The following is a 23603-nucleotide window of genomic DNA, read 5'->3' as shown; positions in this document are numbered from 1 at the left end:
AATTTAAAATTAAAGCTGCACAATTATAGTATTTTTTATGAGACAGATATTCTCCGTAATTTTTCAGTGTTGGGATCTTTCAGCCTCCGGATTGTTTCTGTTGGGTTTTTTTTTTTTACATTTGACTTTCTTTTGCAGTGTAGGAGCAGATGAAAGCCTGTGGTTCCCAGCATGTGAAGTCATTGAACTTTCCATCTCCTGAAAGACAAACAAGCAGCAGATCAGAAACAGAGTGGCACAGTCTTCAATATTCAGATTGGGTAGAACATAAAAGTAGGAGCTTTAAACAGCAATTTGTCGCCTACCACATGACAGCACCTCCAAACAGTTCTCCTTGTTTGCCGTGTTATTGGGCTCCCCTCTCAGCCAATCACTGTAGTTCCAGCGCGATCCATCCAACCAGATAAAGCGATTAGTCTGACAGACAACAGGAGATTATTTTAATTCAATCAAATGGAGGACTTAAAGGTGCCCTATGTCATTTTTACCAGTACTAGCACAACAGAGTTTATCTGTTTTGCTTTCATCATGCAATCGTGCAACAGTTTCATGATTCTCAACCGATCAACATTTTAAGGCAAAAGCGTTGCAATTTCTTTTTAATTGGCTATGGTAATATTCAATGAGGCACTCAAGCAACACATTTGTTGGGCCTTAAAAGACACACACAATGTGCTCAGGTGAGAAATGTGAACACACTTTTACTGGTTCACAGAGCACCTTTCTGCCATTCTCCATATGTCATTCTAACGTCAAGTAAACCCCTCTCATGGTGCGAATCATCATGGGGTAGGTTATTCATGTGTGTTTGATCATTCGACTCCTTACTCCCTCACTGAACATACATACATCCAGATATCGTAGGCCCCCGACCCAGGTGCGTGTGCACGACCCGTTTTGATCCAGGATCAACTTCATTAGCTTCAGGTGGATGTGTTGGCTGGTGATGGAGGCCAGGTGACCACCAGGGAAATGATCCTGGCAGAAGAACTGCAATGAAATAGAGACAGAGGACAGGACTATCATACACGTACATCGACTGTGTGTTGCTTGGGTAGTCTGGTTTCATAAATGTATATTCACGCTGCATCTTTAAGATAGAGGAAAACATGTAAATACCTCTGCATCTGCAGCCTTCTTTGGCCCTCTGAAGAACAGGTAACACTTCTCCTCATATAGCACTCCAGGACAATAGCTCCCTCTGGTGGCTAGAAGGTGAAATTGCATTTCTTTCAGTATTCTTTCTCTTTAAAAAATATAGGTTTATGTTTTTCAAATCCATGTTCAACAACAACAAAAAAACAAAACAGAACAAAACTGCAGTGAAACAGTTAATAGTCGCTACAGTCATTCCTCTTGTTCAAAGCGGGTCTGAAGAGCTCCCTGTGGTCCACAATTCTGATGCAAGTGACAGGGAACAATGTCTCATCCTCTTATGTACAAAAATAGTTCCATTACTTATTCATTAGTTCAGCTGATGTTAAAGTGAGGCTTTGTTCTTATCAAATCCTGTCTTTTTGGTTACTCTCCCTCTGCTGTAGCTTCTATCTTACACTGGAATTATGACACTGGTTGAGAGACAGCATCGGATGTACCAGCAAGTGTCCCCAAAATGTAATTTGTTTACATTCAAATGGCAAAAGCCTTCCAGTGTGTGGTGGTAGTAGTAGTGTGGCAGCAAAAGATCAAGTCAGAGGCCATTTTTATTGAGCGACAAGGTCTGCAGTGGGTGGATGGGTCGCAACACAATTGATTGTAACGTGGGAGACAGCTGTTTGCTGCAATCAAAGTTTTTTTTATTTTTTATGCATGACCACGATTGATCAATGTGGAAAAAGCCCCCTAAACTTAACAACGTGACCCTTAACCTTTAACCATGTTGTTGTCACTTCATACATTTGACTTATATTTCATCAGGGATTTATGTTTTTAAACCTTAAAACCCACTTTTATAAACTCGCTGTTATGTGAATTAACCCTTTTTCTTTATTTACAGAGCATTAGGGGGGATTTTGCCCGTTTTATTATTTTTGCTCACTTTACTCTCATATTGCCACCTTGTGTTTTGCCTTCTTGTTTAAACTCCTCCTCAGACTTAGCTTTGTTTGTTTGACTTGACTGTTGAGTGTTTATTCCTGAGTTTCTGGCTTTCATAAACTCTGTTTTTAAAGGTACTGTGCAGAGTTACAGCAAAATGTGATTACTAGAGGCACAGACAGAGCATGTTTTCCTGCATTAGGGACAATAATGTGTGTATTTGCCATAGTAGAGGGCGGTGATAAACATTATACTGTGTCATTTAAATGCACAGTATGGAATATCTGCAGCCTGAAGACAAAAGACGCTTTGTTTCCCGTGGGATCACAGGAGTCGTCGTAGAGTCGCTGTAGAGCAACAACCACTGGCAATGAAAATCTATTTGATGTGACTCGGGCAGAAATGTACGCGTACGAGGTCATGTATTAAAGCTTTATTCCCTTGTGTTAATTCTCGTCCGCCATCTTTCTTCCTCGCTCTCCTGGAAGTTATAGAGGCAGGTGACCACGTGTTACCACACTGTAACCCTGAACAATGATTTGGATTTCAACTCAACTCAACAAAATACCTATCAGAAATCTAACTGGTTTTACACATTTTAATGTAGAAATCTTACATTTTACATCTTGCATCTTAAAAGGACACACTTTTACAATTTCAGTTTTAATGTACATATGAGCCACTGAGTGGTGTTTTAACACGGCACCACAATGTTTAAATGCTGGCCCTTCTTCTTCCGTGACAGCAGCATCTGATAGCACCTGTTCTTGCTTCATCTCAGGCTCCAGTTCCATGATTGGTTACTATTCTACAAAACTTCCCTCTTCCCAAGCATTTGTTACTTTGGCTGTGGTTCACTGACAGGACCTTTATTCTCAAATGCCTCCCTCAAAGACTTTTCCATCTCTGACAGCTCACCATTGCTCAGTTCATCTCCAAACACGTTGCCGTCATCCTCCAGCTCTGTGGTTGTCTCGCCCACCATTTCATTTTTTCCTTCCATGTCAATGTGTCTCTCAAACTCTGCGTCAGCCTCTAGTCCCTCCTCCTCCTCTGGCAGAGATTGAACAGCAGGATCTCCACTCCGAAAAGCCTCCTTCAAAGACTTTTCCGCCTCTGCGAGCTCTGCATTGCTCTGTTCCTCTCCAAACATGTCTTCATCCAGTGGCTCCAGCTCCATGATCGGTTCTGCCCCTAAAAACCTCTCCTCAGCGAGTCCCTCCTCCTCTGGAGGCATTTGAATGACAGGCTCTTCATTCTTAAATGCCCCCCTCAAAGATCTTTCCGCCTGGTCGAGCTCCGTGTTGCTCGGTTCCTCTCCAAGCATGTCTTCATCCAGTGGCTCCAGCTCCATGATCGGTTCTGCCCCTAAAAACCTCTCCTCAGCGCGTCCCTCCTCGTTCTGAAACGCCCCCCTCGGAGAGATTTCCACCTCTGACAGCTCTGTGTCGCCCAGTTCCTCTCCAAACATGTTGTCGTCATCCTCTGGCTCCAGCTCCATGATTGGCTCAGGCATCATTCCATACCTTCCCTCCATGTCAATGTGCCTCTCAAACTCTGTGTCAGGCTCGTCCTCGAGGTTCATTTGCACCTGGTACTCCTCTTGAGCCCCTTGCTCCTCATTGAACATGGGCTGGTACTCAGGCTCCGGCTCCCCTTGAACATCTGGCTCTATCTCAGCCTCTGGATTCTCGTTGAGCTCTAGTCCGGCCATGACCTCTGGCTCCACCTTTTCCTCTGATTCTAGCTTAAAGTCTGGATTCTCTTCTTCTTCTGCATTAACCTCTGGCTCCACCTTAGCTCCTGCCTCTGCATTAACCTCTGGCTCCACCTTAACCTCGGCCTCTGCTTTAACTTGTGGCTCTGCTTTAACTTCTCTAACCTCTGGCTCCACCTTAACCTCTGTCCGCACTCCATCCTTTCGCTCCGCTACAGCTTCTGGCTTCACTTTAACCGCCAGTCCCACCACCTGCTGACCCTGCTGCACGTCCACCGGGGCCGGAGCCAGTTTTTCCTTCTCCTCCTGGGAGCCGAGCCTGACCTGTGGAGCGGGATCTTTCACCACCACGTGACCCTGCACCGGCAGCACATCTGCCAGCAGAGGGTGCAGGTCTCCTTCAGCCAAGACAGGATTCTGTGGCACTCCTGGAGGAGGTGCTGGCACTCCCAGAGCCACTGCAATGAAAGAATGTAACAAAAAATAAGCTTGCAAAATATGGAAGTTTTCCCTCACCCCCCCCCCCCCTCACCCATGGATGGTTTATGAGACAAGTGGTGTTTGGTTTGGTTTTCAGTCCTTTTATCAGTCTTCGATGTTGTTTTGTGTCATTTTGTGGTTGTTTCGTGTCACTTTGAGGCTATTTTGCATCTTCAGTGTTGTTTTGCATATTTTTTATGATCGTTCTGTGTCACTTTCTGGTCATTTTATGTTTTTTGTGGTCGGTTTGCATCTGTGGTTGTTTTTTGTACATTTTTCGTCATCTTAGGTCTTTTGTGGTCACTTTACATGCCTCTGCCGTGGTTTAGAGTCTCTTTATTGCCATTTTGCTTGTCATTGTGGTCACTATATGTCTCTTTGTGGTTAGTTTCACATCTCTTTGTAGTCACTTTGCATCTCTTAGTAGAAGATTAACAAGAAATGTCAAGAGTTGCTGGGATCCTATGAACCCTGATTTCAATAACCTTTTCATGCGTACCCATCATTTCATAAAGCAGCATCAGTTGATCACAGAATCATGTTGATGTTGATGTTGAGAAATACAACTATTTCATCCATATTTGCATTTCCATTGTAAACCCTGAACAATCACAGGTGACAGATTAAATAAGAAATGAAATGACATTGATTGTTGATAACTCTCTTTAAGAACATTCAGATTATTGGCCGACATGTTTTAGCTTGAGGCTTTACAGCGAATAAGTGATCGACATTATGCTGAGACGAAACCCAAAATCTACAGTGATGAGGAAATATGTAAGAATGTAACATTTAACAGAGCACATTTTCAAACTACAAAAAATATAAATAATGAAAATAATAAAGACACGTATACATATTCTAAAAAGACATTAATGAGGTCTCCTACCTGTTAGGCTCAGTAAGAGCAATGCTAGTGTCTTCATCTTGATCTTCTGCACGATCTGTTTGTAGACTGTGATTTACTGTACGATGCGTCTTGTACCGGTGACGTTCTTCCACCCTCTTTGCGACTGTTGTTTATCTGTGCCTGGTCACGGTACTTCTAATCCTTATGTAGAGAATAAGCCCTTCCCTTTTTTCATTCTCTTGTCAGTAAGTTAATAATACAAAGCCTTCCTGTTACCTTATCATGTCATGGGCCGATATTTTTTTTCTCTTTGTTTCCTCTTGGCATGAGTTCAATCATAATTAAGAGGGCAGAAAGTCCACTTTGTCAAGGCTCTTCTAAAGAAGTAATCAACTTGGAGAGCATCTAACAATTCCACCTGATAAAAACATCCACAGACTCTGAGCATACAGATATAAAAGTTAATGTTTATTTTCAAGCTCACTCGGTTTGGATGCCAGACACGTGTACAATATACCCACAGTTTATGGCTCTTATGTTTATTGATTGTTGAATTACATTTGGCTGAAGAGGAGGACAGGTTGGCTGGGGAGCAAAGAGTAAAACCTGGTATAACTGAAAACAATTTCCATATTTTAGATGACGAAAAAAATAGCAAACTAACTACACAGTTGAGTCTTTACCTCCAAAAGACGAAGAAGGAAGTTTAGCAGTGAAATAGCTTTTTCAGATAAGTAGATCTGGACTCTGACCTGTGAGAGTACAGAGAATAATTAACTCAATTTCAATGGTATTATTAGTAATACACTGCAGGCTTGACTGCTGAACTCCCGGAAGCATTCTTCCATTCTCCTGTAAATAAAACATAGAAAGGGGCACACTGTAGCCAGAAGGAAATACACCTGCCCAGTAAATACCACCAGTGTAAACATTAATAGGAGTAGTGTATGTCAAGGTTTTCCCTCAAAGCAGTATGTTACAACAGAAACTAGGTTCACTGAGTCAGTATCAATATTTCGTCACTTTGGTTACCCTTGCTCTTACTCAGCTCACCCATCTTTGAATTTGGCCGTCTGAGATGTCCCTCTGAAATGCTCTGCTGCCAACAGAGGGTGGGTTATGCCAGGGAAAATGAATGTAAACCAGAAGAGGCAAAATGTTTTGATTTATGTTCTACTGGATAAAAATTGCTCAAGCTAGGTTTATGGCATACTTGCTGCTTGATCCTTGGGACTTTTATAGCTTTTTTTAAGGGCATCTCTTGCCTTTACTTGACGCAGACCTTTTACACAGCACACGTTTTGACACAGCAGCAGTCGATAATATTAATGGTGGTCGCATATGATTCAGTGTTGGTCGTTTCAGAGCCCTAGGCCCAATAGTGATGCTTAATGGAGCCTTTGAATAGGATGGAGCTTTCATACACCTGTGTCTCTGTTGCTTTGACAAGTCATAATATCTGCTTTGAAACTGGTGTATTACAGTGGAGAGGCAGACAGCAAATATGAGAAGAAAGAGAGGATGACATGCAACAAAGATCCCCTGCAAAATCTGAATGGAAGCAAATCATGAAGCAATTCCAGTGGCGGTGGGTAATGTAGACTAAATTTAAAGCTTTGGTCTATAATTCATAGTGACGTCCATATCTCAGTTATATCCAGAGGATAATCTGCAGGGGGCCTGATCATAAAATGAGCATTCTGATTAATAGTGGATGGGTGAAATAATACATCTTTAATGAGGAAAATAATAATAAGGTTTCCTGCAGCCATCCCCCAGAAGCAAAAACGTGCTTTTTCCTATGCAAATTTACAGTACAGCAGCTTAACTTCATTGATTGTTTAAATCACTCAACAGGCTGACAAGATCAGTCAGAAAATTGTGTTGATCAAAGTTCTGTGTTCCTCCACACATCCCAAAAGACGCACGTTCAGAGTGGTGTAGTGAAATAGTTTGAAGTAAAACAGCTGTCCGCCTGATAAATCCTGAGCTCCATCTGAGCTACCTGAAACATGTTATAAGTTGAATTTGTCTACACCACTGAGTTTCCTCCATCCTGTCAAGTTTGTAACTGCAGTTTATTGTTTTGCCGTTTAAATGTGCCATGATATTTGCTGCAGTGACATAACTATGTGCACTGAAACTTTAAAAATAACTTGAAGCAGTCCCTTTAATTGTTAATTTGGGCTTAATCTGCACCTAATCCCGCCATCCTAAAAACTTGTTTGTGATGATGGTTTCATTATGAATGTAGGTACAGGTTTCCTCCATGGTTGTTAGAACTAGTGCTGGCCTGCTGGCCAAGTTTTAGCCTCCGCTATCTATCCTGAGCCTCACCAACCACCCATGAGTAAGACACAGTGACGCTGCTGGTCCGTGAGAGTTTCTGTGCACTAATGTGGGTCCCATAGGTCGTTGCAACATGAATATTTTGGCCGGGATGACATGACATTTAAAATACGGCATGAAACAATTATAAGGAAACCTTTATTTTATAAAACTTTGTGAGGTTTAAGGCTCAGTGATTACCTACAGTTCATAGTGCCATTCTTGGAGCATGGTAAAACTGCTACTGTATATAGATAAAAGCCAAATCGTCTTCCCTTAAATACTAAAAACTTCAATTAGAATATAAAATTATCATTTAAGTCTGTATTCATAGGGCACTTAGGGTGGTTTTTTTGCACTATATTGTGCAAATCTCAGCACTTTCTATGAATTAAACCCGCAGTTTCACTGAGTTTTAGAGGCTTACATTTGATCCTTTTTAGCTTTACTTCTAAACTAGGGTTAAAGGTCACAGAAAAAGGACCCCTCCTCTAATCCAGGTATAATCCTAGTTGGCACAAACAGTAGTGAAGTGTGTTGAGGACAGCTGTTTGAGTGATGCTCAAGCTGCCCTCGCGATGCGTTTAAAGCCAAATGCATGTTTGGTTCAAATAAGAGTCACCACGTGGGAGAGATTGTTTATCCAAATGTTTGCGTAAAGTGAGGCAGTTGTTGTTGTGGATGTGTATGTGTGTGTGTTGCTGTGTGGTAACTTGACTTGGGGAGCAGCTGGGATTGTTGATGGTGAACAGGTGCCGCAGCAGAGATTTCGTGAGCTTGTGTTTCGTCCCTTCTCTCAGTGTGCGCTTATGCACACGTGTCGGCACGTATGGCCCCTGTGTGTGTCTTTGTGTGTGCATATGGCCACAAATGTAAGCATGTGTGCGCATTAGCCGGAGCGAGGGACAATGTGCTGTTGTGTGAGCGCCGGTGGTGAGAAACCTTATAGCCAAGGACGCAGTAGCTCAGCCAGCAGCTGTCCCATCCCTGCACCTCCTATTACACCCACCTCTGTTGTCACGTAGAAAACTCCAACTATGGTGATTTTCATCTTTTGAATTCAGATTCAGAGTGTCACATGACTTCCAGTATGAGATCTCAGAATTGATCACAAACATAGTTTAATATCTGTCAGATAAGTGGAGGAAAAGCTTACTGTGAAATATTGTGTGGTGGAAGGATAAACTAGCATGAAATAAGAGTAAAAAACTGTGTTTTTGGCCACTCTGAAACAGCAGAAAACAAACTCTGAACCCAACATTAAAGTTAATATGGTAAACTTTTCAGCAAATGTGACATATTTACACATCCAGCAGCTATGTGGAGCAAAATTATCATTCATTTAGAGCTGTCCCTGTGTCCACCTGATGAATCTAAGTATAATATTCACTCTCCTGCTTTCCTGGGTCTCAACCAACTCCTGACATATCTGGCTATTTAGCTGCTAAGTGCTCCATCATGCTCACTGGCTAGTTGCTGATTTTGTCATGTTGCTGTTTGGTGATGAGCAGGTAGTGTTCATTAAGGTGTTTGGAGCTTTTCTGTCTACTGCGGACCAGAACAACACTATGACAGTAAAGTTGTGGGCTGCCCAGCTAAATAATAAGCTGAAACTCATGTTAAAAGTGCAGTGTGTAAAAATAGAGGATGAATTTTAGTTTAAGATATAAACAAAACATTATCAGTGGAATCTAAAGCAATTATTGTATGTAATGTCAAAGATGTTTGTGTTGCAGAGATAGTGTAGATAGTGAAGCTAGCAAGCTAACCATGCAGGTCTGCTGCATTTCATAACCTCTCTTAGCTTTTTTAGGCTAACAGTGGGAATAAAAACCTCACAAAATCTCAAGAAAGGAAACACCTATTTTCCTTTTTAAACATTTATGCAATTCTGAATTCAAGTTTCTCATTTTAAGCAAACTATGATGAGCTCAACTACCTTGCTAACTTCTCCTCACCAAATAGTTTGTTGTTTTTGTCTTTCCACTGCTCCAACAATCCTCAACTCTGGTCTGGTCCGAATACAAACCGTAATTCGTTGCTCTAGATGCTGATTTTCCGGGCTGGTGACGACCAGCCTCTCTCCTGCTCCTCTCCCACTCCATGCCTCATCTCCTGGTCTGTGGACAACAATTTAGTTCAGACCCACTAGCTGCATGGCAAAGTAAACCAACTAGTGAACAGCAGCTAATAGATACAGCCAGAGATAACTACAGCAAAGAGCAGCAGATAGTGAGCAGCAGATAGCGGTGCCGCTGCTGAAAGGCTGCCCTCCATTTGTTTGGAGGGACTTATGACAGGGGACCAATGAACCAAAGTAAACTATATAGGAAGTATGAAGATTGTCCTAAAGATACTGCATGAGATACAAACAATCCGGACAGGGCAGATCAAAGAACAGACCCCTGTCAAAATAAAAGCAGCTCATATCTCCTGTTTGCTCTGCCTCCTCAGAGGGTAGTGGTCTCGGGGCAGCAGGCAGCTCTCCCTCCTGCTCGCGTCAGTTGACCAGGAGACGTGGGTGTGTGCGTGCTGCAGATGTAACTTGAAGAAGCTGGAGTAAAACTAGTCTCATCCAGACTCAGCGGACACCCACAGACCCCAGGTCTGACCTGAACTGACTGAACATGAACACCATGAAGATGTTGGCGCTGCCTCTTCTCATCACTTTGTTGCACTGTGAGTTTTTTGTTTTCTTTACTGGTTTTAGAAAGTTCACTAAACAAGTTGCTGAAGTTATTAATGACAGATTAAGACGGTGTAATAGGCTTAGCCACCATAACAAACACATAGCTAGACGTCTTCAGAGGATGAAATGCATTTTTTTTTTTTTAACAGAGTATGTTATGGGCAATTTATCTGATTGTAGACACTCCTGGTAGCCTCTTTGGTGTGTTGTAATAGGACGCTCTTGTTAATGAGGAATATTAGCCCTTTTCACAGGGAATTCTATTACCAATTATCAACTTCACTTCAAATTTTGATCCTTGATTGTAAAAATCAGTATAAGGTGTGATGTGAAAGTTTATTAAGTTGTGCATAGAAACAAAAAAAAAGAAGACAGTTAGCGACTAAAGAGAAGCCCTTTTCAGGGTCATTAACATTTTATTTGGACCTTCCACTAGAGAGAACATTCCTCCAATATCTCAAAAATAAACAGTATTGATACAGGTTAGTTCCCCAGTTATAAAGGACAACACAGAAAGAGCGTAATAATCTTAAAAATGAACCTTAATGTGATTGGAACAATTTTTTGCTTTCTATCTCTAACATTTCAGTTTAAAGGTACCCTATGTATCTTTGGGGAAGACATTTTGATCAGAAGACAAAGATCTTCACTGATTTTTATGACTGAATAAGCTGAATAAACAAACTGACAAAGGACAACACAATTCCACAGTGTTGTACTTTGTTTATATGTGGCGGACCCTGCCACCTTTCTAACTTCAAACAGTGTTTCAGGGACCTGGTTTTCCTCTGAGAACAGTTTGTTTCAGTCATAGAAAAAAAATAACTGTGTCAGAGTTTGTATCATTACATCATTAATATTGTAAATATTAAAATTCTAAGTTGGAATTTTTTCTCCAACACTGCACCGTGCCCCTTTAAGACAAGTTTTATTTATTATACATATTTCTCGTGCAGTCCCTCAAAAATGCAGGATATTGATTTGTCATTGATCATTAGTTTGTTTCATTTTTGTTTGTGCACGTTAAGTCCAAACACGTGTGGGGGGTTGGGGAGGTGTGATGTGTTCAGGGACTCCATCAGGGGGTTGAGATTGTGCAGGGAGTGGCTGCGCCTGGGCTTCATGTTTACACTGAACCCGTTCTGATGCCTTTTGAACCCGCGATCCGCAGGCTGATGAGACACGCCACGTGGCCCCGCGGCCCTGCGGCCCCGCGGAGGAGTCTGGGATCCCACCCTCTCAGTTTGAAGATAGCCTCCGACTGACCCTGTTGTTTACTGGACAGAGATGAAAACAACCACTTGCTATCTGGGAAAAAAAAGCATTTGAAGTTGCTGTGGGAATTTGAAACTTTCTCTATGTTGATAATTGAGGCTTTTACGTGTGTGTTTTGATCTTTGTTGTACTTACTTGCAAGGACCAAATGTCCTCACAGAGATTAAAAGATTGGAATCCGTAGCCTCAGTAGGACGAGGCTGGTTCAGGATGTGTTCGGAATATTTGAAGTGTGATATTGATTTTAAGGGCTTTCTAATGCTTTCAATATCATAAATAATTCATTTGAAATGCAATCATAAAAATAACAACAGTAAAATGGAGAATACTATGCATCTAAAACATGAACATTTTTTTAAAAACATATTCGTATATGTTCAAGATGAGTTCATGGTGTCAGGATCCACATTGAGTGTTACAATCAGAATCGGGTTCAGGTTTGGCTGAGGGTCAAAGTGAAGCATATGGAGCTGAGTGTGAGGGTGAAGGGTTCAATCAGTATAGAGCCTCACAAGTGTGCCAACAGATATTTGTGTGTGTGTGTGTGTGCTGTGCCAGCTGAGGGGGATAAGGTTACTGTCATGAAGAGCTACTTTGTCTGCAGAAGAAAAGCACGCTCTCCATGCATGCATCCCCCCCCCCACACACACACACACTCACACCTTTCTTCTTCAGCTTCTCTTGATAATACCACACCACACACATGCATTAATACTCCTCCAATAAAATCTCCTTCAGTGATTCTTTGTCAAAAACATCTTTTCACGATCCGCTCACTGTTGTCCTGGATTTGTGACTATCTCACGTAGTTTTGATGGGAAACAGCAGCTGAGGAAAGGTTGAATGAAAGTGAATGAAACAGAAAAAAAAGCAGTAAAACTTCAATAGTAACCACACATATCTGCAGAACAATCCACTTCTACGCTGCTCAGACACAGGCTACCAAGGAGAGTTGCTTTGTCACACTATCACCCGTCTTGATGCTTCAAACCAAACGTAACAGTATTTTGTTGGTATTTCTGTGAAAACATGTTGAAATCCATTGTAACGAGCATTAACTTGAGCCGACGCATCTGCTGTTCTTTGTAAAGGGAAGAACAAACCTTCTACAGCCACTTTTCAACATACTGAAAACACTCGGTGCGAGTTATGCTGTTGTTGTGTGTGTGTGTGTGTGTGTGTTTGTGTGTGGGGGGTGTGTGTGGGTGTGCTGGCTGAAGGGACAGATCACTAAAAAGAGGTTATCAGGTCTGGATTAAGCAGCATGTCGGAGTCATCCATCACCTGCATTCCTGCACGCCACCGCTCCTGGTACCACCAGACCACACTCTGTATGTGTGTGTGTGTGTGTGTGTGTGTGTGTGTGTGTGTGTGTGTGTGTGTGTGTGTGTGTGTGTGTGTGCATGTGGGCAGAAATTCTGTTGTGGGCAAATTAATGTTGTAGGCCTACTTGTGTATTACATGGTGAGGATGCATGTCTAGTACTGTATGTGAAGGCTGTGACTCAATCTGTGGTCTTTTTAAATGTCTGTCTGTGATTTTGGCCTCTCATGAGCCCACAAACAACAGATGAGACACTGAGCATGTGTTAAATACAGGGAGATGCAGAGAGAGCAGAAGTAAGATTGTTGTACTTGGTGACAGAGAGTAAAAACTGTCTGATCTGTAACAGCTGATTGATCATCTCCCCCCTGCAGGTCCTGTGTGTCTGTCAGTGACAGTCAGCAGCAGTAAACCCAAAGTGGAGGTCCACGAACACACCGGTGAGACTGTGCACTGCTGCTTCTCTCAATATCATTGATTTGAAACAGAACTTTAAAGGTCCATTGAATAAGCTTCAGTAGGATCTATTGGCAGAAATGGAATATAAACTTTAGGTTTTCATATGAAAGCCCGGCGCGGAGGACTGATATAGTACGATGTCAGTCAGATGAACATGTTTACATGGACTTTAAAAGTCTGATTTAAGTCGGAGTAAAACATACAAGACAAAAACGATAGTCAGAATATTTTGAACGTTGTGAATGACTCTACAGAGGAAACATTCGTGTTTTTAGCATTTTTGGTATTTTTAGTATTTTTAGCGTTTTCTGTGTTCACCACTAGATGTCACTAAATCCTACTTACCGGACCTCTAGGGTACAAAGATGTCCATTGTGACTGAAGTTAATTTTTTAATTGAATATTAAAAAGAACATGCCACAATTATGGATTAATTTTGCCATCCTATTCCAAATGACAGGAATGAAACACACATTCTGAACACAAAATGTGGTTAAACATGACTATGAAACCAAATCATGAATGGTATTAATATGAATCATATTAATGCTCACATTCTTAAATGATTTGACGACAAAGATGAGGCAGGAGGAGGGATATGACATTGACTTGCACGTTTCTCATTCCAAAATAAATCAGTCAGATCAACATACGAAACAGTTTTAGGCAAATTTTAAACAGATTAACATAATTACACCTTTAATTACCACTGTCTTCTTTCATGAGAAGAGCAACAGATATTTGACTTTTAGGATTTTCTTGGAAAATCATCAAAGATAGATTTGGGGAAATGGTCAGAAACAGCAGTCACTGTGGAGCTGTTTTCAAACCTTATCTATTATCTTATCTATCTACTTGACATTGGTCAGTTTTCATCAGTTCACAGTTGTGAGGAACAAGCAACACATTTCGAAACAAATAATGTGTAAAATGTTTGTGCAAATTCTAACCAGAACAAATATAAATGTGCTGTGGACTGACCCCTGCTGCTCTGTTGGTCCTCCAGATGCTGTGCTCTCCTGCGAGTTCAGGACGGAGAAAGATCAGAACCCTAGGATCGAGTGGAAGAAGAAGGGAAAGGCAGTCACGTTTGTGTACTTCAACAACAAATTTACAAGTGAGTGACGACAGTCCTTTAACGGGTGACCTCTCCAAGCTGAAAAAAAAAAAAATTGATGTCCTGCCGTCGCTCTTTCCATCACCCCTTCATCATTAACTGAAACTGATTCTGCTTTTTAGCACTTTAGATGAAGAGAGTTAAGCTTTGTCAATCCTCTCTCCATTACCTTCCATCGCAGAACCATATGCAGAACGGGCAAAGATCGAGGGAGCCACGCTGACGATACACTCCGTTACACAGAAAGACTCGGGGGAATACCGCTGTGAGGTGACAGCCAGCGAGGACCACGTCAACCTCGGAGAGGCGTCCGTGACCCTCAGTGTGCTTGGTATGATGGGACACCTCCTGTTGGACATTAAATAATGGCTTTTTTTACAGTCACAGTGAACTGGTCAGTGGTAAGTGCTGTCACTTCACAGCTTCAAAAGGGTCCAGGGTTTGAATCTGCAGGCTCCAGAGTCCTTTTCAGTCCAAACACATGCAGGTGATGTCATGTGGCACGTGCATGGCTTGTGATTATCTATATGTGTCAGCCCCCCTGATAGAGAGGCAACCTGTGTCAGGCCATAAACCGTGTGAGTTTCATCTTTTTCTTTTTCTGGTCGAGGAGGAAGTGCTTTCAATCCAATTCAAGTTCTCTGTGTAGATCGCTGCTGAAAACAGTGTAAAGGAATATGAGCGTGTTCCTTCAGCAGACATCTCACAACAAAAACAAAATTCATCAACAAAAGCAATAAGTTCAGGTTCTTCTTTAAGGTAGCTCTGTCTTCTGTTACTCGAGCTGTCTTCTCCTCTCTGCCACCTTAGTGCCTCCTCACGTCCCGTCCTGCGAGGTGCCGAGCTCTGTGTTCGTGGGCTCGGGCCTGGAGCTCCACTGTAAGGACAAACTCAGCGTGCCTCCTGCCATCTACCGCTGGTACAAAGACAACAGGGCTCTGACGGCCACAGCAGACACCCCGTACAGCGTCGACGCCAACAAGGGCACGCTGGTGAGTACACACCGAAACATGCAAGTACACGGCAAAACACCTCCACATACGTTCGGACACCAGCTGCTGTCGTCTGGAACTCATCGACTCACCTTGTCTTTGCCTGGAGCAGAAGTTTAAGAGCGTGTCCAAAACGGACACAGGGATGTACCGCTGCGAGTCCTCCAACAGCATCGGGGCCCCCAAGAGCTGCGTAGCCCAACAACTGAAAGTTATTGACTGTAAGTTTTTTTCGTACAGCTCCTCTCTGGAGTTAACATGTTACGCTCCACTCACCAAAGACTGAGCTCATACTCTCCTCGCCATCCTTTCAGATCCGTTGAATATGACGGTTTTGATAGCAGGAGCGGCTGCTTTTCTGACGCTCGTCATCTTCTGCTGCATCTGCGTGTGTTGCTGCCGACGCCGAGGCTGCTGCAAGGGTGAGTGGTGTGAAGCGTGCTCTGTGTGTGTGTCATGTAGTCACTGGTTTTACATTTGAGAAGCTGCATCGATGAATACATTTGAATCAAATATATGAATAAAGGTTCAAACCTGACAGGTCACTTAATAGACCTTACAGCTCACCCCCTCCCCACATCCTGCTCATGTATTATACATTCCCTTTGGTCTGCAGTGGTTTACAGTTTTGACTCGTTTCTCATTCACTTACCTGGGCAAATATGAGGAGCCGGATCAGTCAAAAGTTGAGATTTCCGCCTTTCAGCTTCCATCTTTGTTTGGCGCATGGAATGAAGATGCATCTTTGGGGAGGCGGCAGTTTCCACATAATGCTGCTTTAAGATAAAGTAAAAAAAAGAAAAAAAAATCTAAATCTGAAATACAATTAAAAATATGGCATATTATCCTTATTATGTTATAACATATGTTTTCATATTATTACAAAACACAAACATGTTATAACAACAAATCCTCCTTGTTTTAACAATTTGCTTTTTGTATTGTTTTAAATTGATAGTATGTTGTTTTCACAAGAGACCCTTCTTGTTATAACATTTACCTTTATTTATTGTTACATAAAAACTTGTACATGTTGAAACATAAAACATTTCACATTATACAAGATATTTTCAGTGTATATTAAAACATATTATAGCGTTTCATGCTATTACATAATGTTCTAATGATGTAATAAAGTGAATGTGACTTGTTATAGCATGGAAACATGTTATGACAATACACTTTTGGTGTTATAATCTGATACTGATCCGTTCTTATTTTTCTGTTGTACCATTTCAAGTGAGGGACTCACATTCAAACTCTTACTAAAGTAAAATTGTCTTCCACATAACGCTCTGATCATTATCTAGACACAACGGGGAAAAAAAATGTGGCCTTGTTTTCCAGCTGCAGCAGGCAGATTTTATGAACTAAAAAGCTTTAAGAGTCCAGAGTCCACCGAGTGTTCAGCACCAAACAGCAGGCAGACACAGTTACCGACGAGCTGCTGAACATAGCGGAGCATTTAGCAGCTAAGGAGACAATTATTTCCCTCAGGAGTGCTGAAGAGAGAGAATATTGACTAAAACTGTCAGGTGTACAGAAATGAGACTGTTAATATATGCTTGAGTAAATGTACTAATTACTATCCAGCTAATTACTGCTGCCAGATTAAGAGGCAAAGTCTTCTCAGGCAAGCGTGATAGAGATCTTGAATAATGTTGACTTTTTTTTCCTTCTCTTTTGTTGTTTCTTTGAACAGCCGACAAGAAAACCAAAAGGTGAGGGTTTCACATTCAGTCCAGCTCTTGTTTTTGCCCTACAGCGGTGTTTTATTGACTGACTGAGCTCAGGCTGAACTGCCACCCTTTGTCTTTCAGCGGCAAGTCCTTCAACCCCCCACCTCCGCCTCCTCCCATCCGCAACGTGAGTGATCAGAGGGATTGTTGTTGTGTCAGGGCTTGTTTTGCTCGCCGCCATGTGTTTGGGCTGCCATAAAAATCCTGTTGATAGGTCGCTGATATCGCTTGTCCCTGGCTAATTAAAGGAAATGATTCATTGTACGTCTCTCTGCTCTTTACAGTTCAAGCACTACAAACAAACCCACTCCTTCATGATCTGAGGAAAGCTCTCTCTCACTTTGACCTCAAGCCATCAGAAATCTAAAGTGTGCACGTATCGAGCAGCGTGCTGGGAAGTTACTCTGCCATCGCCTTGTTTTAGGATGGCTGCTCCCTGCTGTCTGGGATGGACACACACACACACACACACAGATGTGAAGATATCAAGCATCACGGAGAATTTAACCAGATTTTGAAAAAATCTTGACGCCTCCTAAACACGGGCATCTGTGCACTGACAGTTTAGACTATCTTTCCTGCTTTTATATTTTCATATTTTAGACTTCAGTAGTGTAAATTCAGGGTTAAACTCTCCTCTTTCATATGCTATACCATATTTTGTTGTCATATTTCTCTTTTGTGTGTCCAGACACCTTTAAAATTGTATTTTTTCTACTCTTCTCAGACTTAAAGGGTCACGAGGTCAACGGTCAACCTATGTTTTAGCTCTCTTGCGCCATCTATAGGCAATTAAATGTCATTCACCCACACTGACAGAAGCAAGTACTGTATAGATTGTATTCTTTGTATTGCCTTTCATTTTATATTTAGATGTTGTTTTATATGATGCTATTTTTTCTCCTCTTTGTCAATTTTATATATTTTATAAAAAAAAACGTGTGTTGATATCATAATTCTTCAATCTTCTGGTTGTATAAATTCAAATTATGTGAACTGAGCGACATGTGAACAGGTGTCTGCATGCACTGAATGGTGGAGCCTTTGTTAAATATTTGATAAATATATCTTTTGATCAATAAAGAACGCTGAAAAAAAGAAATGAGTACATTGGAATTCAAGCTGTGCAGTTTATTGGTTTGACTGGTACCTAGTCAGGTGGAGGGGAATATCAATGACATTAAACGCAGCATGTGTTTAAATAATCTAGCCCATATGAATTCAAGTGGCGTCTCACAGGCCAAGTGCCCTTTAACAGCCTCAAGCAGGCCGCTCGATCAATTTGTTAGTCGGCTAATTAGCCCATTCATTAGTTATTTTTGTTGCTAAGCACAAAACCTGCTTACGTCAATAGACTGTTTGAACCGGGGCTGTTTCAGCAGAGCGAATTCACCAGAATCAAACTGACAACTTACTTCCAGGAACCTTCTACAAAGGTGCATTTTCCCCCTGTAGTTTTGTGAATATCAAACCAAGTGGTAGGAAAAAAAATTCATTGTTTTAAAACAATGACATTCTGAGCTCTGCAGGTAAATAGGCTCGATCGTGTCCTATATGTAGTCCATGTTAAAGCATTCACAACATGTAAAATACATTGTTAATATGTACGTAATAGTATGTGTTCCAGCCCCCTTGATAATTTACATTAAGTCTTGAACACAGCATACTTTTTTAGCCAAACTAGCAACATGACTTGTGATTGTGATGTCAGTGTGTTGGTCAGTAGGTCTTTTGACTCTGTTCGTTTATTGCTTTTATTTTTCTTCATAAAAATACTGGATTCTCAACTCTTTCGTAGTTGCTTTGACAGATTTTTCTCAATTTTCTGCCTCTTTTTCCTCCGTGTTTAAAAAGCCGAAACAGCTGCTGAGTGCCAAACAACGGTTGCTACGAGTATTTTATAGGGAACGTACTGCACTGTAAAAACTTTAATAGCTGGTGCTTTATTACTGGCTATTGTAAACAAGCTACAGTGGGCTGTCATATTCTGTTGGGTGTTTTCTTTTGACAGATAGCAGAGGCAGTTACTGTCGGCCATGTTGGAGAAGAAAGGCTTTGTTACAGGATGATGACATCAGAGATCAACTCCCATTTGTATCTTATTCCTTCTGCTTTGGGTTTTGTCTCAGGAGGACCAGTTAGCCAATAAAGCTACTGAACAAGAAACCATGAGTTCTAGAGATCAATCAAAAAATACATCAATATATCATAACATATATCATCATATATATGACTGATTTCTGTACATACTCTCTGCTTCCCTCATCAGACAAAAATGTAGCTGGCTGATGAGCAACATTTCCCCACTGACCACAAGGTGGCACCAAAGCACTGACAGGATGTGCTCACACTGGCACAGACTACAGGCCCACGGCTCTGTGCTGCCAGCTTTTATCCATTATTTGTCCATGAACACTGGCACTATTGTCTTCCTCCGTTTGTGCTCATTGTTCCCCTTATTGTGCCGCCCATAAATTAAATGTCTTTGAAAAGCAGTGGTTTCCTGCAGCTTCAGTTCCATTCAGTTTTCGAAGAAGACACATCATCTGTGCAGGTGGGTGTATGCCCACGTTAGTTACTTCACACTTTGGATATCTTTACATCTGGCTCATGCATATTAGTGCAGACAATGTCAGGAACCGTGAGCAGAGATCTGTTCCTGTACATGCGGTCATAACCTTCACTAATGATTACATTAGTGGCTCGTATCTACCCGCTCACATGGCCGCAAAGAAAGGACGTCCGTCGAGCTCGGAAAAATATGCAAATTCTCATTCCCAGTCAAGTCAGTCGTGTGTGAAATCTGTATCCTCAATAGTAACTGCATTTGTTTTTGCATAATGAGGATGCTTATGAATTTGTAGCATCCTTTTTTTGGGGGGGGAGGGGGTATTCATAAGCCCAGGACGTGAATGTGTAGCTGTGTCGCTAAAACAATGCAAACAAACAAACAAACAAAAAAACCTTTGGGACACTGATGGAGTCATTTATTTAAATCAGACATTCACTGTGCAGACACATTTTTTCCCTCCTTGGACAATGCATGATGATAGTTAGCTCTCAATTAGCGACCCTCAGTTGTACACTCTACTTTTTGTTTCTTGTATAGAGTTTGATCATTTTCGCTAGACGTTCAAGCAACACAAACACACAACGTCCTTTGTTTTTATTTGGTTATACCTGAGCCAAAATGAACAATTGCTGTGTTTGGTTTTGTCCACAGTCCTGTTCAATCGTGTGTAATTTGCATGTACGTAGTAGCTTTGAGCTGAACAAGCTCGTACCTGTACGTGTGAACCAAAATCATGTGAGTTTTTAAAATAATGTCAAGGAGGATGAAGTATTCGGATAGTTTAGTGGAAGTAGCGGCAACACAACGTTAGAAGTTTTGCTTTCAAAATTCTGTAAACGTACATCACTAATCAGCTAAATGTATTTGTGTCGTATCAACAGTCGCAGAATTTCAGCGTTCAGAAAGCAGCATTTGAGCATCTGGATGAGACGGAGCACAATACTGTCGCAGTTCCGTCTGAGTTTGTTGTGTTTCTCTTCTGGGTTCCTGTGCTTCTTTCAGCTGCCTGCTCCTCCCTCCTCACCTGCCTGATGCCTTATGCTCTAGTTAAGTTTACACACAAAAACCACTTGGTCAGGGCTCGAAAAACATCATGATTTGGCCTAAAACAAATGTTTTAGTAGTCATGATTACAGATGGAGATGGTCGAGCTTTCTGTGAAAAATAGCTGGGTTTTGTCACCACAAAAATGGTGGAAAATTTCCCTTGGTCTCCTTATTCCACGTGTGGAAACAAAACATCAAAACATGGAACATAAGTGAAGTGAATGTGAACATGCCAAAATAATGTCACTTGTAAACTGCACATTTTCAGCCTGGCTTTTTAAGATGTGCATACAAATGCCAACATTTTTAATTCACATTTTCACATGTGTATTAGGCCTAGACCTACACTTACACACCATCACCTTACACCACCTCACATACATTTGTATGTGACTGCAGGGGCGTAGCAAGCTTTTCAAAAGTGATGGAATGCGGTTTGTCGGAGGGGGGATCTGGTTATTATAAACACAGATTCAACATGTACAAATACATCCTGTGGTTTGGTGCCTACCTGTATCCTGAAGATATAAGGACCATTTAACGGTGTCAACTATAAACCTAGCTAGTTCCCGCCTCCTCAGCAGGAGCTGCTTGATAAATCTAAGACAGCAAGAGAGGTGGGACTTAAGGCAGAACAGCCAATCAACAGCTGGTCACACTCAAAGCCAGTGCCATGTTTGAAACACCAACAGGAGAGGGAGGGGGAGAGGAGACAGTAGTCCTTTTTACGCAGCGTCTCTGCATTATCTCCGGAGTGGTGGTTCGCCAATTCTCTGCTGATGGTGATTCACACAGAGCGAAGCATCGCCGCCGTACCGTAATTCACACAGAAAACTAGCACTGCGGAGGTGTGACGGTACATGTCAAGTTGATGGATGTTGGTGTTTCCCAGGTGTCCCCCTGTCAATCTAAACCCGCGGACAGTTTAGAATCATATGGATGCAGTTATTATGTGTAGTGATAGAGATCCTGACCCACCGAACATCCTGGAAAGTTACATTTTTCGCGCTAAATGGCATAATTACATAAGCACCATCAGTAAGCAGGACCTGTCTGACTCACTCACGATGATGGAGGTTGTTGTCTGGGGGAAAGTTCCCTGAAGTCTCGGTCAGGAGGGCTGACGGTCGCAGTGATTTATTTTCATCACACACTCTTGGTGAGTTAAAGTGTTTTGCCGGTGACAGACGCTGTTTTTTGGGCAAAAATGTGACAAAGAGTTGGTTGGACGGGCGGGAGGACGAACGCTTCTCCACGTACAGCTGTGGTATTTGTTTTCCTCATATAAGTTGCCAACGACAGTTACAGTGACTATGTTACTTTTGTTTGGTCCTGTAATGTTGCTTTGTGGGAATTTCTCTGTATTTAGTTGAGTGAGGGACCTGTGCAGTTATCAGACTAGTCAGACCGACACGCTCCCGCTCCGCGCCTCCGGCTGTTCACCAATAATGCGGCCCTGATACTACCTCCACAAACTTTCACACAGAGGACAGTGCTGAATATTGGCGCAGGATCCCTGCATGCTAATGGCAGTGTAAGTGGGGCTAGTGTTAAAACACCCACATCCCGGATGGGTGTGACACCCCTGTGTGACTGGGAACAACCGTAAAAATGCAGAAGTGATGAAACGTCACACGTGCACGATTAGAAAACTGCAGTTCCCTGGTTATATGAGCGTTATATGAGCACACAGACGGACAGCTCTGGGTAATAGAGGACATCTTTGACTGAAGTATCAAAATGATAACCCCTGCCACAAACACACACAACACAACCTGTCACATGTGGCAGCTGGTTAATGGCATCGCTTGACTGTCACCTCCATTCATTTCTTTTCCGTGGTTCCCTTCTGAACACCTTAACAGGCCTTCTCGGGCCGCTCGGACCTCTGTTACAGCTCAGGGGGACTGTTACATCACATTTTGTAAATGTGTGCGAGTGTGTATGTGTGTGGACATGTCAGATAGCGACAGAGGAGAGCGTGTGTGAAAATAAGGGAGGGAGAGGGAGAGAGTGTGTGAGTGGGCGGCGGCTGTCAAAAGAAATCTATGTCAGTACCACTGTTGTCTTGGATGTTAAATTAAGCCTCAACCTTGGTTTCCTCCAACACCGCTCTTTCCTCTGCTGCCTGGTACAGAGTTGGCTGCACCAGAGCCTTACCCACAATGCATCCCGCGAGTTGAGCTCCCCCTGAAAACCTTCGGGAGCATCCATGAACAGGTGGCAGAATTCACACAGCACATGGCACGACACCCCCGCAGATTTAAATAGCTGTTTTCATTTACAACAAAAAAACAGAAAAATTGTTTATTTTGTTTCTTTTGTTTCTGGTCTTGCTCCTTAATCGCTCTCCGGCAGTTGGCTTGTTGAGCATTTACAGCGCCACGTTAGCAGCTCCTGGGTTATGCAAAGCTTACATCATGCAGACATTGATGTATTTGTGCCTGGGGGTAATTGTTGTGGTACAGGGAGCAGGAGGAAGACCACTGACACTGGGATTACCACAGAAAACTCTCTCTTCTCCCTCATGCAGTAAGAAATAGCAACATTTAAACATTTATACCCCAGCAGACGACATCTCCTACAGTTTCATTAAATCTTTATACTGAGGTCCTCTTACAATGCTGACAGTCTGTGCTGTGTGGTGTGTGTGTGTGTGTGTGTGTGTGTGTGTGTGTGTGTGTGATGCTCGGAGCGGAGAGAACGTTTGCTATTTGTTCTCTGTTTTCTGTCTTCAGTCTGAATTGTGTGGTGATTTAGCATCGTTCGCTGACAAGACTCTAATGTGTAATTACAACAGAGTCGGAGGATGGAAATGGTTTTTGCCACCACACACACACACACACACACACACACACACACACACACATAGTCACAACACAGACACATACATAGCGTCTTGTCCTCCTGCATAAGCAATCAGTCCGGACTTTAACTCCCACAGCAGCGCTGTGCTTCTTATTTGAGCTCAGATAGGAA

The 23603-nt window shown here is 42.2% G+C and overlaps 2 protein-coding genes across 2 annotated transcripts; one reads left to right on the top strand and one right to left on the bottom strand.

Moving 5' to 3' along the window:
* Positions 1-100: 100 nt before the first annotated feature.
* On the bottom strand, positions 101-5282 carry si:ch211-160b11.4. The gene is made up of 6 exons (XM_037110913.1): positions 5124-5282; positions 2956-4212; positions 1120-1208; positions 850-990; positions 306-417; positions 101-198 (listed from the first exon to the last, which is right to left on the bottom strand). Exons 1-6 carry the CDS (start codon positions 5158-5160, stop codon positions 116-118), a joined length of 1719 nt encoding a protein of 572 aa, XP_036966808.1. The 5' UTR covers positions 5161-5282; the 3' UTR covers positions 101-115.
* Positions 5283-9869: 4587 nt separating this feature from the next.
* Positions 9870-18114, top strand: jam2b (junctional adhesion molecule 2b). The gene is made up of 10 exons (XM_037109755.1): positions 9870-10091; positions 13074-13139; positions 14165-14275; positions 14457-14606; positions 15086-15267; positions 15380-15488; positions 15582-15689; positions 16970-16988; positions 17088-17133; positions 17291-18114. Exons 1-10 carry the CDS (start codon positions 10040-10042, stop codon positions 17327-17329), a joined length of 882 nt encoding a protein of 293 aa, XP_036965650.1. The 5' UTR covers positions 9870-10039; the 3' UTR covers positions 17330-18114.
* The last annotated feature ends 5489 nt before the right edge of the window (positions 18115-23603 follow it).

Source organism: Acanthopagrus latus, chromosome 9 (assembly GCF_904848185.1).
Source record: "Acanthopagrus latus isolate v.2019 chromosome 9, fAcaLat1.1, whole genome shotgun sequence".
NCBI lineage: Eukaryota > Metazoa > Chordata > Actinopteri > Spariformes > Sparidae > Acanthopagrus > Acanthopagrus latus.
The sequence above is the reverse complement of the archived record's forward strand: the minus strand, read 5'-3'. Positions and strand labels throughout refer to the sequence as shown.

Excerpts from the sequence above, each read along its gene's own strand:
- jam2b (XM_037109755.1), top strand. The coding sequence starts at position 10,040 with ATGAACACCATGAAGATGTTGGCGCTGCCTCTTCTCATCACTTTGTTG. Across the intron at positions 14,607-15,085 it reads CGTGACCCTCAGTGTGCTTG|TGCCTCCTCACGTCCCGTCC; the intron begins GTATGATGGGAC and ends CTGCCACCTTAG. Across the intron at positions 17,134-17,290 it reads CGCCTCCTCCCATCCGCAAC|TTCAAGCACTACAAACAAAC; the intron begins GTGAGTGATCAG and ends TGCTCTTTACAG.
- si:ch211-160b11.4 (XM_037110913.1), bottom strand. The coding sequence starts at position 5,160 with ATGAAGACACTAGCATTGCTCTTACTGAGCCTAACAG. Across the intron at positions 4,213-5,123 it reads GCTCTTACTGAGCCTAACAG|TGGCTCTGGGAGTGCCAGCA; the intron begins GTAGGAGACCTC and ends CTTTCATTGCAG. Across the intron at positions 199-305 it reads TTTGGAGGTGCTGTCATGTG|GAGATGGAAAGTTCAATGAC; the intron begins GTAGGCGACAAA and ends TTTGTCTTTCAG.